The sequence below is a fragment of the Triticum dicoccoides genome, chromosome 3A (genome assembly GCF_002162155.2).
Source record: "Triticum dicoccoides isolate Atlit2015 ecotype Zavitan chromosome 3A, WEW_v2.0, whole genome shotgun sequence".
NCBI lineage: Eukaryota > Viridiplantae > Streptophyta > Magnoliopsida > Poales > Poaceae > Triticum > Triticum dicoccoides.
This window is the reverse complement of record NC_041384.1, coordinates 752216821-752232501: the sequence shown is the minus strand read 5'-3', so window position 1 is coordinate 752232501 and position 15681 is coordinate 752216821. Positions and strand designations below refer to the sequence as shown.

Genomic DNA, 15681 nt, shown 5'->3' with positions numbered 1-15681 from the left:
ATTAAAAAAACCCAGCTGGCTTCGTTCGCAGCGCGGTATGTGCCGTATAGGAGCCCCCAGGACGGCGCTCAGCTTGTCTGGGACTATTTTTTCTTATTAATATTCCCTTCATATGATTTGCCGCTGCTTTAGTACAACTTTATTTAGTATGGAAGTAATATCGATCAGATGGAGTAATATATTTTTTGCCGCTGTCCACGTCTTACAGTATAAACCACAGAATCTGATAAGAAAATTTGCACGCAGGAATCATAAAGACAAAATTTGCACGCATGAATAACTAATTACCACTTAAAAGATCAAATTCCAAGGGCAAGACGCCCGTCTCCCGTACATCGCCTGGATTTTCCAACATAAGGGGCGTTCATCCCATCACCTAACTTCTTACACCATATATGTAACATAATTATTTGTGTCAGGAAACCATACACAGCATGAAAGAATGAAACAAATGGTGAGGTTTCAAAGAGGGCGAGGAAAAAGCATTGCAAGCTCACAACCAAACCGGTGACCTTGGAAAGGAAAGAATTAGGGTGTGTGACCGGACCACCAATGCAGTGACCCGACACACGACATGGAGAATTCGTCAGTGGACAACACACAATTCCAGGGCATGGGCAGCTCAAAACTCACTGCTCCAGCCCCTCCGACGCCTACCAAGGGTCCCCTTGACCCAGATAGGCTTACACTTACCGATGTCTCTTCTTAACATTACGACATGTGCGAGAGAGATCTTCGTGTTTGAGATTTGCCTTTGAAAAACAATCTCGCCGTCCTTACTTTCACCAAGCAGACATTAACTGCTGCATATTTGACAGCAGAAGACTTTAAAAGAGCTGGAGTGCGATCTTGAGCCTATTCTGCTTCCACTTTGGTAGCTTTGCAAAAGCCTCCTTTGTCATGCCAAACTTCTCCCTGAACTCTGCCGAAGATAGATACGTCTGCAGTGCAATGTGCCAGTGTACTAGTGTTAGACTGTTAGGTTTGGATGAGGATTAGATGATTCAGTCAGAAGAGCAGCAGCAGCGTACCTCACGCCTGGTACTATCAATGTCTGTGACAGGATTGCTTGAAGATGTCCTCAAGCGATCATACGGATATGTAGGAAGCCCTTCCTCGTCTTCGGGCTGATCCTCCTTTACATCTTCCTGTATTGTCGGAGTCACAGTTTGCCCATCCTTCACAGCAGGGGTACTTTCTTTGGCGTCTTCCTCTGGCTTAGGTTTGCTTGCTTCAGATTGTGGTTTCTTTACCTCAGGACTCGCTTGACATCAAAAAAACATAGCAGGTAAGAGAATTGTGCTTGCGACGCAGAAATGTATCTACTACTAGCTGAGGATGTTAGCGTACCTTTAATTGACTTTGGTATCAGAGTTTGTCTAGGCCGCTCGAAAGAAGCAGACATTGCAGCGATCGAGGCAGCTCTCTGGGGTGGCTTTACAGGATCAGGGGAGGAAGACTTCGAAAATGATTTTCTTGCAACTGGTGGAGGGGTTGATAGATTTCGGGCATTTGAATTCTCAAAGGTTGCAGCCAATGCATTGAATGCCGGTGACCTTCCTCTAACTCTGACACGATCGGGGCTGAAAGACGTACTTCTCCGCTGAGATTTATCAGGCACACTTGATCTTCCAGTGTGCGATGATGTTGTTGTTCTTCTTTTAGGTTTCTGCAAATTATATAACCAAGAGTTAACCTTACTCTAAGAGAAAAAAATATTTGGCTATTGAGCTGATGAAAATGCATGCATTTGCCACCTGATAAGGCCAATCAGTCACCTAGTATGTTTATACACAATACAAAGTGTCCATTAAACGTGATGGGGAATGCTGCAATAACTGGAGAAATATACAACAGCTATGCTGGACATGCAGATGCAGTCAAGCTAGCCTTTGTTCACAACCATCTAACTTACCAGGTTGAGAGACACTTTAGGAGGTTAAAAAAATCAGAAGGTACAGAATCTTACATCTCTTCTTGGTTTTACTCCATCCTTCAATATAGACAGCCTCCTTTCAAATGAGTTGCCATGCATCTGAGACAATTTATAAGACAAAACACAATGAGGTTAGCTCCTGAAGTTACATGGAAGAGAAAACACACAAACCTACAAGGAAAAGGCTTACGGCTGTTTTTGCAGAATCCCAAGTGAAGAACCTGGTGAAAAATTGGGGCTCACTTCCTTCATTGATGACATAAAGTGGTGTTTCTCGTGACAAGTTTTCCATTGGAATGTCAAGTTCTAGAAATTTCTGGCAGAAAAGTAAGTTTTATGAATCCAACATAAACTAAAAAAAAAGGAAATTTGCTTTCTCCACACAGAAAACCATGAAATTATAACGTACCTCTCCAATGCTCAAAGCTTGTGCACGTATTTTTGTGTCCACATTTTGTCCAACCCATATAAATACACATGAATGACAGTCCAAAATAAATATGTCCTCTGTCATCATATCATCTTGTGTGAAGTTGAATATCTCTCTAACCTGCAATATCAGGCGACTGCCATTAAATTTCATCACATTATCTTATTTTAGTCAAAGTACATATGAACTTTAGAATTGCTCACCTTAAGCACCCCTTCATTAGCCCAATGTACGCCACAGAGAATACCAATTCAAAAGGAAAACACAGATAAGCACATTACATACTGAATGATAATGAAGACAAATGGATGCGAGAAATTTTATAAACACTTTCTTACCTTTCAAAAAAGTACAACAAAATAAATGAGCGTCACTTTCTGGATCTCTTGCAATCTTCTGGCTGGAGTACTCGGATTTTATTCCAAGTATCTTCCAGAACTGATCATATTCTGATCCTTCCTTGAGCATTCTGGATTGGAGATTTGGCTGCACATAATATATTGGATGAGAAGGATGGGAATAATCGAAGTTTTCGTATATTGATAGTGTAGAGCAATCAGAACTGAAACCATGCTAGCATAAAGTACAAACATACATTACCACAACAACATGCATTTAAGGTGATACTGAAGTTGGCCAGATATGACTAGGAAGCACATGTCAGATGGCGAATATTTACTGCAATAACTACATGAAAATTGTGGAAAAAGCACCAGCAAAATCAGGAAACATAATTTATGTTTCATGAATATGTAAATCACACTGTACTCATTCCGTTCTTTTTACGCTGCATATTAGGTTTGTCTGAATTCAAACTCCAAAGTTTGACCAAGTTTACACAAAATATTATTAACATTCAGAATACAAAATATATAATAATTATATCCATTATGAAACATATTTTTCATATTATATTTATTTGGTATTGTAGACGTTGATATTTTTTAATATAAATTTGTTCAAACTTTACAAAGTTTGACTTTTGACAAATCTAATACGCTGGGAGTACAAGATAGTCATGTACCAAAGAAACAAGAAAATATGAATAATTTTAACATGAAATGATGGATTTTAGTGACTATAGTATCCATATTATTTTAAAAAAATGTTTAATTGCACTGATGATCATGAACACTTAAGTTATGTACGGTTGACAAACAAAAAACTGTCATATTGAATATAAGTCGATCAAGTTGTGGCAACAGCTACATGAACGATCAAATGCATTTGCATGAAATGATTATATTGAAGGGCATTTGCCATAAGTCATACCTTGATCACATCTAGTTGCCTCTCAGCGAGCTCTTGGTCCATTGACGAGCTTAGGTTCCCAATCCATGTAAATACCGTATCTCCATCATGCAGTATGTAACAGTACGAAGAGTTCAGGGATGGTGCCACCTGGTAAGAAAAGCCATATCATAGTTAAACATGTACGAATACGGGCTAAAAGAAGTGGTCATAGCATTAGTTACAAAAAGAAGTGGTCATAGCATAAACATAATGCCCTGTGCAGTGAAGATAGACCGAAACAGAAAGTACCGCATCAACTTGAATTGCTTGCATATTATCTGGTCCTGAACCTTGAACCCGGAAAAGTGCAACCCCATTTTCTGAATATGTATCATCCTGAATGCCATTTTCTGAGACAAACTTCTTATACCCAGTACTAGCACCACCCTGGTTTTTCCAAAAAAAAAATGTAAAGGTCTGCAGCAGAAAGGTGTCTTGACAAAAGTAGGACAGTGAAGCTTAACCAAACAAATTAGTGAAGGCTGACCTTGAATATAACCAGATTCTGAAATATTGGGAAAAACTCAATGGGCTCCTTTCCTTCATAAAGGCGAACCTGTGATAACCAGATTATTGAGATTGAGAGTCAAGCAAGATTTTACGGATATTTGAGTCTCAAACAAAGCTGATTTTTATTTACCAGAACTGCCTGGAATTTTAGAGACTCAACCATCTTATTAGCAAGTGAAGTGGCTGCAGCCCTCTCCTCCTGTCCTCACCAAAACAAAACATGTGTTTAGATAATTATTCACCAGCTTGAGAGCTTGAGAATACAAATGTGGCACCCCCATATTCTCAATACAAAAGAATGCTAAATACATTTGCACTCAAAATAGCACGAAGGCATCGTTGATGCAGTAGTGGTTTGCACAGCATGGCGAAAATTCCAAATTCGCAAAGGACAGTGATTGCTGTCATAAATCTAGTAGATTATACTCTACTGTACAAAGAGAAAACAAACCCGGGAGGCAAGATAACTCAATATTCACTGATTCCTCTTAATCAGTCATCTATCCAGTACATTTGGATGACTGTTAAGCATTACTGTTTCAGGAACATGCTAACATGCTACTACAAAAGATAGTAAATGTTAAAGATTACCTCAATACTCTTTTTTCCAAACCAAGTACCAATAAGACATTCCTCCCCATCATCACCAGGGTAGCTATATTGGAAGATATAGCAATCTCCACTGTAGAATTTGCATTGCTCAGAGAATGAAAGAAAAGTCTTTTCACTGTCATTTACGCGCCAAACCTGTAAGACTTACTCAACTTCAGATTATGTATGTCGAAATGGAATTTTAGCAACAATCTTGTTCCATGGTACAAGTGTTTTTCTCACAACATTTCAACAAACAAGAATGCGACAGCAATAACTGTTTTAGGTCTGGTCGCAAAACCATTAGCAAAAAAGGAAATTCAACTGACCTGCAAGTTCCCTGTGCAGTCAATCTGAGGTAGAGGCTCTTCCTTCACAGGAGCAGATTTTGCTACAGCCTTAACATTAAATCCTTGGCGTTTAAGAAGGGCTACAAAAGGAAATTGATGTGTCAACAGGTTTTAATAGTGATAAAGGAAAATAAACAATAATAACCGTGACTAATAACAAAAATAACCATCAATGCTAACCTGCAACTTTTCCTCTGCTCTCATCTGACACAACTGCCTCAGCTTTCTTGGGCCATTTATTAAACTTTGATCGGAATATAACCGTCTCAAATCCTTCCATGAGACGAATAATGTGAGATTTTGGTCGATCTCCTTCACGAAGTAATTCCTACAGAAGTGACAATACACCATCATGGAAAAATGGGCCTAACCAAAGCAATACGCCGCCACAGTTCCAGAAACAAAATGTTTGGTACATCAGCATAGTGATGGCATGTCTATCTTTTCTTAAGTTGTGGTAACCAATTAATATGGCTATGAACCAGAATTTCTGAATAATGTATGGCATGACATTAATTTGAGCTTGTAAATTATCAGCAACCATCAAAATCGTCCTGTTCAGAAGCAGAAAGGAGAGAATCTTACCTCAGCTGCCAATCCTGCTTGTTTCCGATCTTCGAGCGCTGTTTCTCTACCCATCCAGACATAAATTTCAGATCCGCAATCTAGAATGTAGCATTTTGTTGAATCTAGCAGCGCTTTTGTTAGAACTTCATAATCCACAGAAACTGTTTGGCCCTTGTTGACCCTGAAAATATCAAAGAATGGAATATTGTATCAGAAGGGAAAACAGATACACAACAGAACCACATGTTTAGAAGAGAGTGCATTGGGTATTAGAAATGAAATTTCTGGGATTTATTTCCAGTGATATATTACCAGAGCAGCTTTGGAGGGAAAGCAGTATCTTTTCCATTAGGCTCAGAAAAGGTCTTTCGGGGAAGGGGAGCAAATCCCCCAAAGAGACCCCAGAATTCACCAGCATCAGCGTCTGCCATCAACTTTCCATCCTCTGTTTGAAAGAGTAAATTATAATCCTGGAAGAAGAAAATTACTTTGTCCATTTAAGAAGTGTTTTCTGAAGAGTGAACTTACCAACTGCAGCTACATCACATTTTCCTTCATGGTTGGTGTCTTTGAGATATTGCACAACCTCAAGGGCTTTAGCCCTCTCTTGAATACTAGAATTTGATCCGTTGAATTGGAATATCTTGGACTTTGTATCTAAAATAAATATGTCATCATGGTTGAGTGATGATCTTGCAAAAGGAACCTGTTGAGGAAAAGCGCAATGTGACATACATATTTGGTAGTCATCACCATGAAAGAACAGAGTGACAAATACATTCAGAAAAAAACTACAGGGAACACAGAAAAAAGTATCCACCTCTTTGACATGGACTGTATGCTTTCCTCTGCAGACAAATAATCGTGTTACATGCTCCCGTTCATTGATTTCAGTGTGCCTGAAACCAGATGCAATTCCACCTTCCTCTGGTATAATACAGGGTTTAAAGTAGGAAAGAAATTTCTCAGTCTCATTTCCCTGTACTTCACGGTATTGAACACCACGTCCGCCAAGAGCAACATCCAATTCCACAGTCTTGATTGCAGCTGTACCAGATTCATCCTGTTCATTAATTAAAATGCAACAAATAAGTTTGCTATTTCATTAGCTAGGGTATCGACAAAAAGAATGAAAGCTTAAAATGTAATAGCATACCTGACTGGTATCTTTACCAAGCCAATAATGGATATCATGCTGAAAAGAACCATTTTTACGGGCAGTTGTCTGTTCCAGTGACAATGACAAAATAATTATTAGTCTTAATCAACATTATTACGGTGATGACATTAGCATCAACATTATTATGTTGCATACATAATATGCAGAAATAAATAAAAGTAAAAGGGAAATGATTCCTTCAAGTATAAAGGATCACATCATTATGGCAAGAAAAGATGCAGGATAAATCGATATTTAGTAAGGTTACAAGTTCATAAAAATGAAGGGATGAGACCAGTTGAATTGCTGACATCAAACAGTTCTGCACAACAGAACTAATCATGGACTTGGGCGCGCCTATAATTTGAGAAGGAGTGGTAGTACCTTTAGTATTATGTAGGAATCTCCTGCGAAAAATTTTCCATGTGATTCTCTGGGAACAGGAACGGCTTGCAACTTCTCAATCCGCCATATTTCCAGTCCACTGAGGGTTGTTAAGAATAACTATGCAGGGACAACCTATATGTAAGCAATTTCAACACAATGTTGACCTAACATATTCACGTACTTCCAGTGCAATGTTTTCTCGCAGACTTCCATTCATCAAACATGAAGCTGACCTATGTGTACTAAACATTCCCTACTGGGTATGCATCGGTAATTTAAAACTATTGTGCATGACAGTAATGATAGATGGAGATATATAACATTCGTAGGATAGAACAATATGGTAAAGATAAGTGAAAATGACAATGTAAGCCGGTAGCGAAATAGGCAACTGAAGGATACTCTTTTTGACCAGCCCCTTGAAAGGCAGGATCTACATCCCTCATTGAAATCGCCATAGTACCCCTGGATCTCGGCGGACTAGTCCTTCCTGGCTTTTGCTTCAAGAGCGAAGAGAAGGTGTGCTGAAAACAGAAATTCATAAATAACTTGGTTGAAATTCCATTTGCAACAACACAAGATTTGCAGCTCAGGGCAAGCCCATTTATAAAAATCTGGAAGAAGAATATCCATAAGAGTGTAAACTACATTTATATATATATTAATCCTTCTTTAAAGAAATATAAGAGCATTTAGATCACTACTTTAGTGATAGCTAGTAAAAACACAGATGAGTCAAACAACAGATGAATAGAAAAGCATACAATTGTTTCCTACTCAAACAGTTAACCAAGAGAAACACAACACCAAAAGCTTGAGATAATAGGGGCAAGCGGGCAGCAGACAAGAAGAACATCCTTGGAATGTTTGGCAATTGCTAAACATCAGGCCAGCTCCAATACATTGTAGCTCCAACAACAAGAGTTGGCAATTGCTAAGCTTCAGGTCAGCTCCAATGCATTGCAGCTCCAACAACAAGCTACATCTCCTGAGATCGTGTAGGTACTGTACAATAAGATCCAATGTCAACCGACTTCAAGCATACACTAAGAGATGCTCATATCCAATTGCTAAAATTCACTGAATTATTCCGGACAGAAGTGGGCATCCTTTGCAATGTGTCTGTAACACAGACAAGATGTGAACGCATCTCCGGTGTTCAATGAAGCTGCTTCAATCCGCCTAATCGTCGCCCCGCCAGGCTGTGGATATCCTTGTGCTGAAGCCAGAAAGTATGCCCATTCCAGATGCCGAATTTCATCAACGCAGCGAAGAAAAGTCAAACGAAGCAATCTGTCGCCGTTTGCACCAACTCCAAGGCAAAATTCAAGTCACTACCAGGCATGGCATCCTAGGATCTGACAAGCAATCCATCCACGTCAAGCTCAGTATAGTAAATACAAAAGGCAGCCACGAGGATCCTGTAGAAGCTCCTGAGCACAGAATCCTCCTGACAGAACCATCTCTGCTCCGGGCGCGGTCCTGAGTTCCTGACGGGCAAACCATGTGAGGAGTGGCGGTTAATGAGCGGAATCTGCACGGCAGAGGAACAGGGGCGGCGGATCTGGACCCGGAAACTGCGGATCGAGAGATGGATCCAGGCCGATGGGGTTTAACAGAGTACAGCCTAGGCCATTGCGGGCAGCAGAGCAGGAACGCGGCGCCGCGACGAGGAAGAGGGGACAGCAACGGCGAGGAGGCGGCGGTGGACTAGCAGAGAGGGGGGAGAGATTCAGAGCGGGTCGGTGGTGGCAGATCAGGCCGGACCCCGACCTCGTTGACACGGCAAATCACGGGAGGGGATCGCCGCCCGTACACGCGGACAGACAGAGGCGTACATACCTTACTGGCGGACCCCGGCGCGGCGGCGGCCATGGCGGCCCAGATCGGCCGGCAGCGCAGCAGCAGCAAACAGCACCCGCACCCCACACCCGCAACGGCCGGCGCGGCGAGAGATCGAGCAGGCGAGCTGGCTGAACAAGCCCCACCCCGCACCCGGCGCTAAACAAAACAAATCTCCCACCCCATTCCGGCCCGAGTATATAAAATAAAAAAAAAGGGAGAGGGGGGATGAGCTCGCGGGAGGCTCGGATTTGGTCGCACGCACGCACCTGGGGAGGGGCCGGTCGTGGTCGAATCGTGGTGCGGAGCTGCGGTTGCTGTCGCTGACCGCCGCTGGCGGTTGCGCTTGGTCGGTCGGGCTCGGGCCCGTCAATCATCCGCCCATGGGCGGGGGAGGGGGAGGGGGTGGCGAGTTACTGGGGGCGAGGTGAGGCGAGGCGAGGCGAGGCGGAGGCGTGCTCGCCACTACGGAGGAGGACGGGGGAGGACGACGAGGACAGGGGGTTGGGGTTGGAATTGTCTGGGGCTCTGCGCTGTAATGTGGTTTTAGGAAGAAAACAAATAATGGAATCAGACGGCCGCGGCGTGTGAGTGTGTGGAATGTGGAATAGAAGGAGGAGTTGGTGGAAAAGGGCTTTTGCCAAAGTGAAAGAAAAGGGGTTGTTGGAATTTTGGAAGTGAGGGGAGAAGGTATATTTTTCATAACACAAAAAGGCTTCACCAATTTGGTTAAAATTGTTCGGATCCGCCTTCCGGCGGCACGTGCTACCATGACCCCCAGACAACCGTTCGCGTGACATAGCGTCAGAGACGGTTGGTCCGGCGTGAGAACAACGATGGCGATTGCCGGCCGATGTGTGGTGCTATCCGCATGACGATGCCGCTGGCATGGCGCGGAAACACTATAACCATCGACGTGCATCGGCAAGTATGCGGCCATCCATTACACGCGTGGCTAGTATGGAGCCAAACCACGCCGACAACTAGTGCTTTTGCGGTTCGTTGTTGTGCAGTTAGTAAGACCAATGAAGCAATTTAAAGTTAGCACGACCGCTGGTGTCAAAATTTATGGACAACATTGCTCACACATGAAGGACGGTTGGGCTCCTGACGACTGAACACTTGGACGCGGCATTGAGTGGGCATCAATTCCGCAACTATGTGTTAATGGCGTGAAATCTAGTCTAACCTTATTTGGTAACCATTGAAAATTTTGTAGCGGTACCTATCCGTCAAAATAATGAAAAGCAAAAAAACACCATTCACAGCCGTCTTCCTTCGGCATAGGTGTGGTGTTAAATTGGATCAGTTTCAACTTGATCCATTGTCTCTGCTATATTATTTCATAAACAAATATTTCAAATGCGCTATGAAATCTTCAGCGACGTTTTTCATTCATGTAAGGATTACCCATGATAGGTGGGTTTATAATTACATTGTAGAGCTAACACCTTGAAGAGATATATAAGGGCATCTCCAAAGCGGACCTTCAAGCCGCCCGCAACTGCTCGAAACACATGGTCCAGACGTGTTTTACTATTCCGCGTGGCCCTGTATCCGTCTGCTGGCCCGTCTGGACGACCTTTTTCCCGCAAACCGAAATTAAACTATGGGGCTTTGAAGGAGTCCGAACTACAGACACTAGGACTCGGACACCCTCGGCCCACCCAAAACCCCTCTCGGGCCCCACGTCTTCATCTTTCGCTCTTTTTTGCATCTGTTTTCTCTCGCTGACGTCGCCGCTACACCTCCCAAGCCGCCTGCCAAACCCGTCCCAGAGCTTGGCGACCTCCATCGCAACACCCAGCTCCCACACTGCTTTTCCTCCATTGCCGGACCACACCTCTCCTCCGTCCACCGCGCAGGTACCATCCGCCTCTACGATACTCACAATACCCGACAAAAGTGTTTGGTGAAATGCATGTGCTAATTTTTTTGTCCCTTATTCTTTGAAGCAATGGATTTGAATATGGAGTACATATACAAACACTTCATTGAGTCATCCGACGAGGAGGATCAGGCGAATGAGACAACGATGATGCAGGCGCTCCTTGCAGACGCGGGGCGTGCGAAAAAACATGGTCTCAATTTCAATGGGTCGATCAAGGGCCGTTGAGTGCTCAACCGGAGGAAGGCACGCTACCATCCGGCGCTGATGGACGACTACTTTGCCCTGATGCTTTATTTGCTGACAATTTTTGCCAACATGGGGGATGATGACATATTGTATGATCATGCACAAAATGACCGTGGAACATGAGGGTGATGATGTTGTCGCAACTCTTGAATTTGAGAACATGGTTGATCCTATTGAACTTTCAGAGCATAATCTGGCCATGTTTGATGAGTTTGTTCAAATGCATCAACAAATTCGACATCGAGCTACTAAGAGCATCTACAGCCGGACATAGCAAATATGACCCCTTAAACGCATCCATTTTGAGCCCCTATTTATCCGTCCGCGTAGCCACATTCCTCTTTTTTTTTTCTCATATGTCTGATCAAATTGCACGTGATTAGTGAAGATGAAGAGAGAGAATAAAAGAATGGATAAATAAAGAGAAAATGTAGTCCGGTGGGGCCGCGTCCTATGTGGAGGAACGCCTCGGCGCGTCTGCGAGCCCTCATATCCTCCCCATATTTGAGATGGATATGAGGGTTCACGGACAGTCCGGGTGTATAGGGATGATATGAGGGGTCCGGTTGGGTCACGTTTTTCCTTCTCTCCTATCCGGTCATTGACCGGGCGCGTTCGCGGGCGCATGAGGGATGGTTTGAGGCATCTGGCTGTAGATGATCTAAAGTAAGATTTGATTGAACATCTGTTGACGATTTAAGGAGACAACTAGTACATATGTGCTAGTTGAATTCAAGTTTGAACTACTCTGGTTTGAAAACTCTGTTGGGTTGTAATGTTTAAATTAGAATTACTGATGCATTTGAGCATGTTTAGCTCAACTACGATTTGATATGCCATTATTTCGAGCTTGCGGGTTTTAGAAAAAAGAGACGGACGTTTGCGGGGCAGGGTTGGATGGTCTGCTCCTGTATCACTGTTTGACGGTCCGCGAACATATCCGGTGTCCGATTTTGGGGTCGCCGTTGGAGATGCCCTAACCCCTTGTTGCCCTTTCCATTATTCATAGAAGAGAGAAAGGGGACACAATGAAAGGATGTTGCTTAGAACATCTCTAGCAGATTTGCTAAACCGCGGTAGTACAAAGTTCATTTACGAGATACTGTAAATCGATTTTGCGCTATCGCGTGCGGCACGACAGAACATATCTTGTAAAGCATATTGCATAATTTAAATATAATGGTTCCGGCCACCATACTTCTTCGCAATTTAAACATAGTTCATCACAAACTTGAAGCATACTAGATTTAAAACCTAATGTAACTACTCATCCTTGTTAACATGGAGGTGAAACTCTATCGCGGAGGTGAGAGGGCGAAGGCGAAGTCGTACTCTTCCTTGCCCGCCTCTAGCCGCAGGGTGGCCCCTTCTTCTCCGGTGGAGACCGCCTCCTTCACCTCGCGGAGGCGCTTGGTGGTCGGCCAGAGGATCTCGTGGAGGCGGTCGAGGTCCCTACACACCTGCCGGCCTGTCGCCGCGCTCCCGTGCCTGCACGCGGTGCCATTCCACCGGCTGGCGAATGGCGGAGCTCCCGGCCTCGTCGTCATGGTGTGCCCGCTTGTGCGGTGGCGAGCTGACGCAGCTCCCTTGGCCACCGCTCGACATCCGGGCGGTGGGCAGCCAGCTAACCGAGGCGTAGCCAAAGTTGCGGAAGACATGCCACAAGGCTTGATTAATTAAATTTCTTTTTTGAGACAAACAAGGCTTGATTAATTGGTCGGTTTGCTTTTGATTGATATATATGATGTGGGTTGGATCGGCTGGCTGGCTAGGCTTGTGATTGCCAAGGAAAGCAAAAAAGAGATAGATGAGCTGGATGGAGTGGCACCGCACCGTCGTGGTGAGCTGAGCTGTTTGGGCCATCAATTCATTCAATCAAAAAGGGAGAGGCAGAGGAAAAATGGTGCGGGACGGACGGAGCCGAAAGGTGGTGCTGGACTAGGAAAAATGGATGTTGGATCGAACCAACGTGCGGCCATGTCCATCCCTGGTCAAAAGAAAAAGAAAACTTTCCCCCAAAAAAATGTTTTTCATTTTTATAAAAAAATGCTGCCGTTCCTTGTCGTGCCGCATTGAACACTTGAACCTGTGGATACGAGCAGCTGCTGCGCTGGGTAGTGTGTACGTATGTATGTCCGGTTGGTGCCAAAACTTGCCCACCCGAAATTTTGACAGCCTTCCCTCAAAAAAAAAGAAAAGAAATTTTGACAGCCGGCTCTTTGCTTGGTTGGCTGGGTGCCCCCTCGTACTCCTGCTCGTACTCGATCCAAATAATCAAACCTACTGACTATTTGGAAACCAGCGCCATAGGACCATGCATCGAGTCATCAGGCATCATGAATGAGAATTGACAACTCCAGGCGAGGCGAGAATTAACAAATTTAGGATCCTTTCTGCCAAAAAAAAAGAAGACGCAAATTTAGTATGCAAAGAGAAAACAAATATACTATACTGGGCGGCCCAGTAAAGATAAACGGGGTGGGAGTACAGTTGGAATGGGCCTTCGCTACTGCAACGAGCGAGTGAAAACTGGGCATGCATATTGGCCCATAAGCTCTAGAAGTTGAGCCAACTCCGCCAAAATGATACTACTTCCTTCAACTCAAAAAATATATGATACTACTTCCTCCTATCCAAAAAAAAAATGTCGCTTTGAACTAATGTTATTTACGACACTTTTTTCCGATCGGAGGGAGTATGATTTCTACTTCTGAATAAAAAACATTGGTTATTTCCCTTGAAAAATCCCTTCATTTTTTTGCAGGAAAATAATAACCATTGTTAACGGGTCAGCTTAGTATATTTGTATATATTTTTTAAATACAAGAACTTAGGTGGTGATATTTCTAAACTAATGTTATTTAGCTTTTTTTAGTTCGTCCTCCCGCCATTCATCATCAGAATCCTAGGTGCCCAAACTGTGTGCGATAAACTAATGTTCGACATTATTAACCATATTTTGTTTTTTTGTTTAGAGTCCCACACACATATCCAGCTGCACAAAGTTATATTTAGGACCGTAAAACTGCCCCTGATCCCTGTTCTCTCATGCAACTAGCATCTGGAGCCGTTTGATTAATTTTTTTGGCTGTCGCTGACCATTGGATTTGGATGAGCGTAGAATTATATTTAAGCGCTACCGTCGCCGCTACATGAGTCTAATATCCAAAGGGCAACTATTATGGTAGTTTTTCTTTGAGACAATTATGCTAGTTGTTAGAATTATGTCGAATATTATTGTACAAGGTAGGTTACAGTTGGACTTGGTTTTGGACTGTGTGTAGACAGGGTAGGAGTTGTGTCCTAATAGGACACCTGTATCCTAGGCCTCTCATATATATCGGGGGTAGACACACGATGTAACATATGCCAACATAATAGCACGGGCACGCGGGGGAGCCGGCGGCGTGTGCCGGCGCCCGGGCGGCCGGGGTGCGGTATTGTAGCGGTGTCGTGGGGAGGAGCGCCCGTAGTCAGGCCCCGGGGATGTAGCCATGATGGTGAACCTCGTTAACAAATTTCGATGTCGTGCTTGAGTGATTGCTTGGTCCTTGATAGATTGACGGAGCGCCTCGGATTTATTCTAACAAGTGGTATCATGAGCAAGGTTCGACGAGGCGGTGGAGTTGATCTAGAGGAGAGGAAGAAAGTATCTATGAAATTCTGCGGGGCGATCGTTGAAGCAAAAGAAATCGGCGTGGCATCGTCAATGAGTTGATGCAGGCACGATCTAGAGGTAGATGGATTCATGGTGATATAAATCTTCAAGGAAGCAGGAAGCGACGACAGTAGCTACGAGCTGATCGGATCGATCGGGACGCACACGTACAATGCCTATTCGGATGATCGGGTGCAGATTCTGGCTCAAGACGGCGGCACGTGTTCTAGTCGATTAGGTCTCGCCGAGGACGATCGTGATACGGAACGAAGCGCAAGGCAAACGTGCCTACGGGTCTAGCAGCGGAAGGCAACAGGGCGCTTAAGGCCCATGCGCGCGGGCGCAGAGCCCAATCGGAGCTGGCGCGAGGGCGTGCAGGGCAGAGTGCAGCAGGTGGTCGTGTGCAGCTGTAGCTACAAGTACGAGTTTGTTTGAAGAAAAGATCGGTTTCCACGCATGGCAGTGTGGTTGGACATGCAGTCGCTAGCTGTTATCAGATTGATTTGAAGTATGATTAAGAAAAGAAACAAGAAACTAGTCAGGAGGGTCACGTGGTGTTAGGTTGTGGAGTTGAATTTGCTGGTTGCTACACCTACACGAGAAGACTACCAGGAAGACTACGTTTGGGTTTTTTGCTTTGTACACTGGTTGGTAGCGATGTTGTTGTTCAACGGAGGCAGTCATACGGAAACTGAGAACAACGACGTGAGTATAAGGCTTGAAGAAGCATCGTGACAGGGATTATGCATACACAAGGCGTCAAGGCAATGCACGGAAATGTGCGGGCGGGCACGACGCGGGGTGGAGCATGGTTGCAGTCG

General features: G+C 44.1%; 1 protein-coding gene across 2 annotated transcripts; it reads right to left on the bottom strand.

The window, feature by feature from the left end:
• Positions 1–263: 263 nt before the first annotated feature.
• Positions 264–9576, bottom strand: LOC119270697 (villin-3). 2 transcript variants are annotated; one of them, XM_037552740.1, is made up of 23 exons: positions 9335–9576; positions 7626–7747; positions 7221–7320; positions 6834–6902; positions 6498–6740; positions 6206–6383; positions 5990–6122; positions 5696–5858; positions 5291–5438; positions 5090–5190; positions 4761–4916; positions 4300–4368; positions 4147–4215; positions 3909–4046; positions 3639–3767; positions 2705–2852; positions 2570–2580; positions 2346–2486; positions 2127–2252; positions 1970–2035; positions 1351–1669; positions 1032–1264; positions 264–941 (listed from the first exon to the last, which is right to left on the bottom strand). In XM_037552740.1, exons 1-23 carry the CDS (start codon positions 9440–9442, stop codon positions 828–830), a joined length of 3084 nt encoding a protein of 1027 aa, XP_037408637.1. In that variant the 5' UTR covers positions 9443–9576; the 3' UTR covers positions 264–827. The 2 variants fall into 2 exon arrangements, with proteins under 2 accessions (XP_037408637.1, XP_037408638.1); XM_037552741.1 differs by lacking the exon at positions 9335–9576 and adding an exon at positions 9066–9206.
• Positions 9577–15681: the final 6105 nt, after the last annotated feature.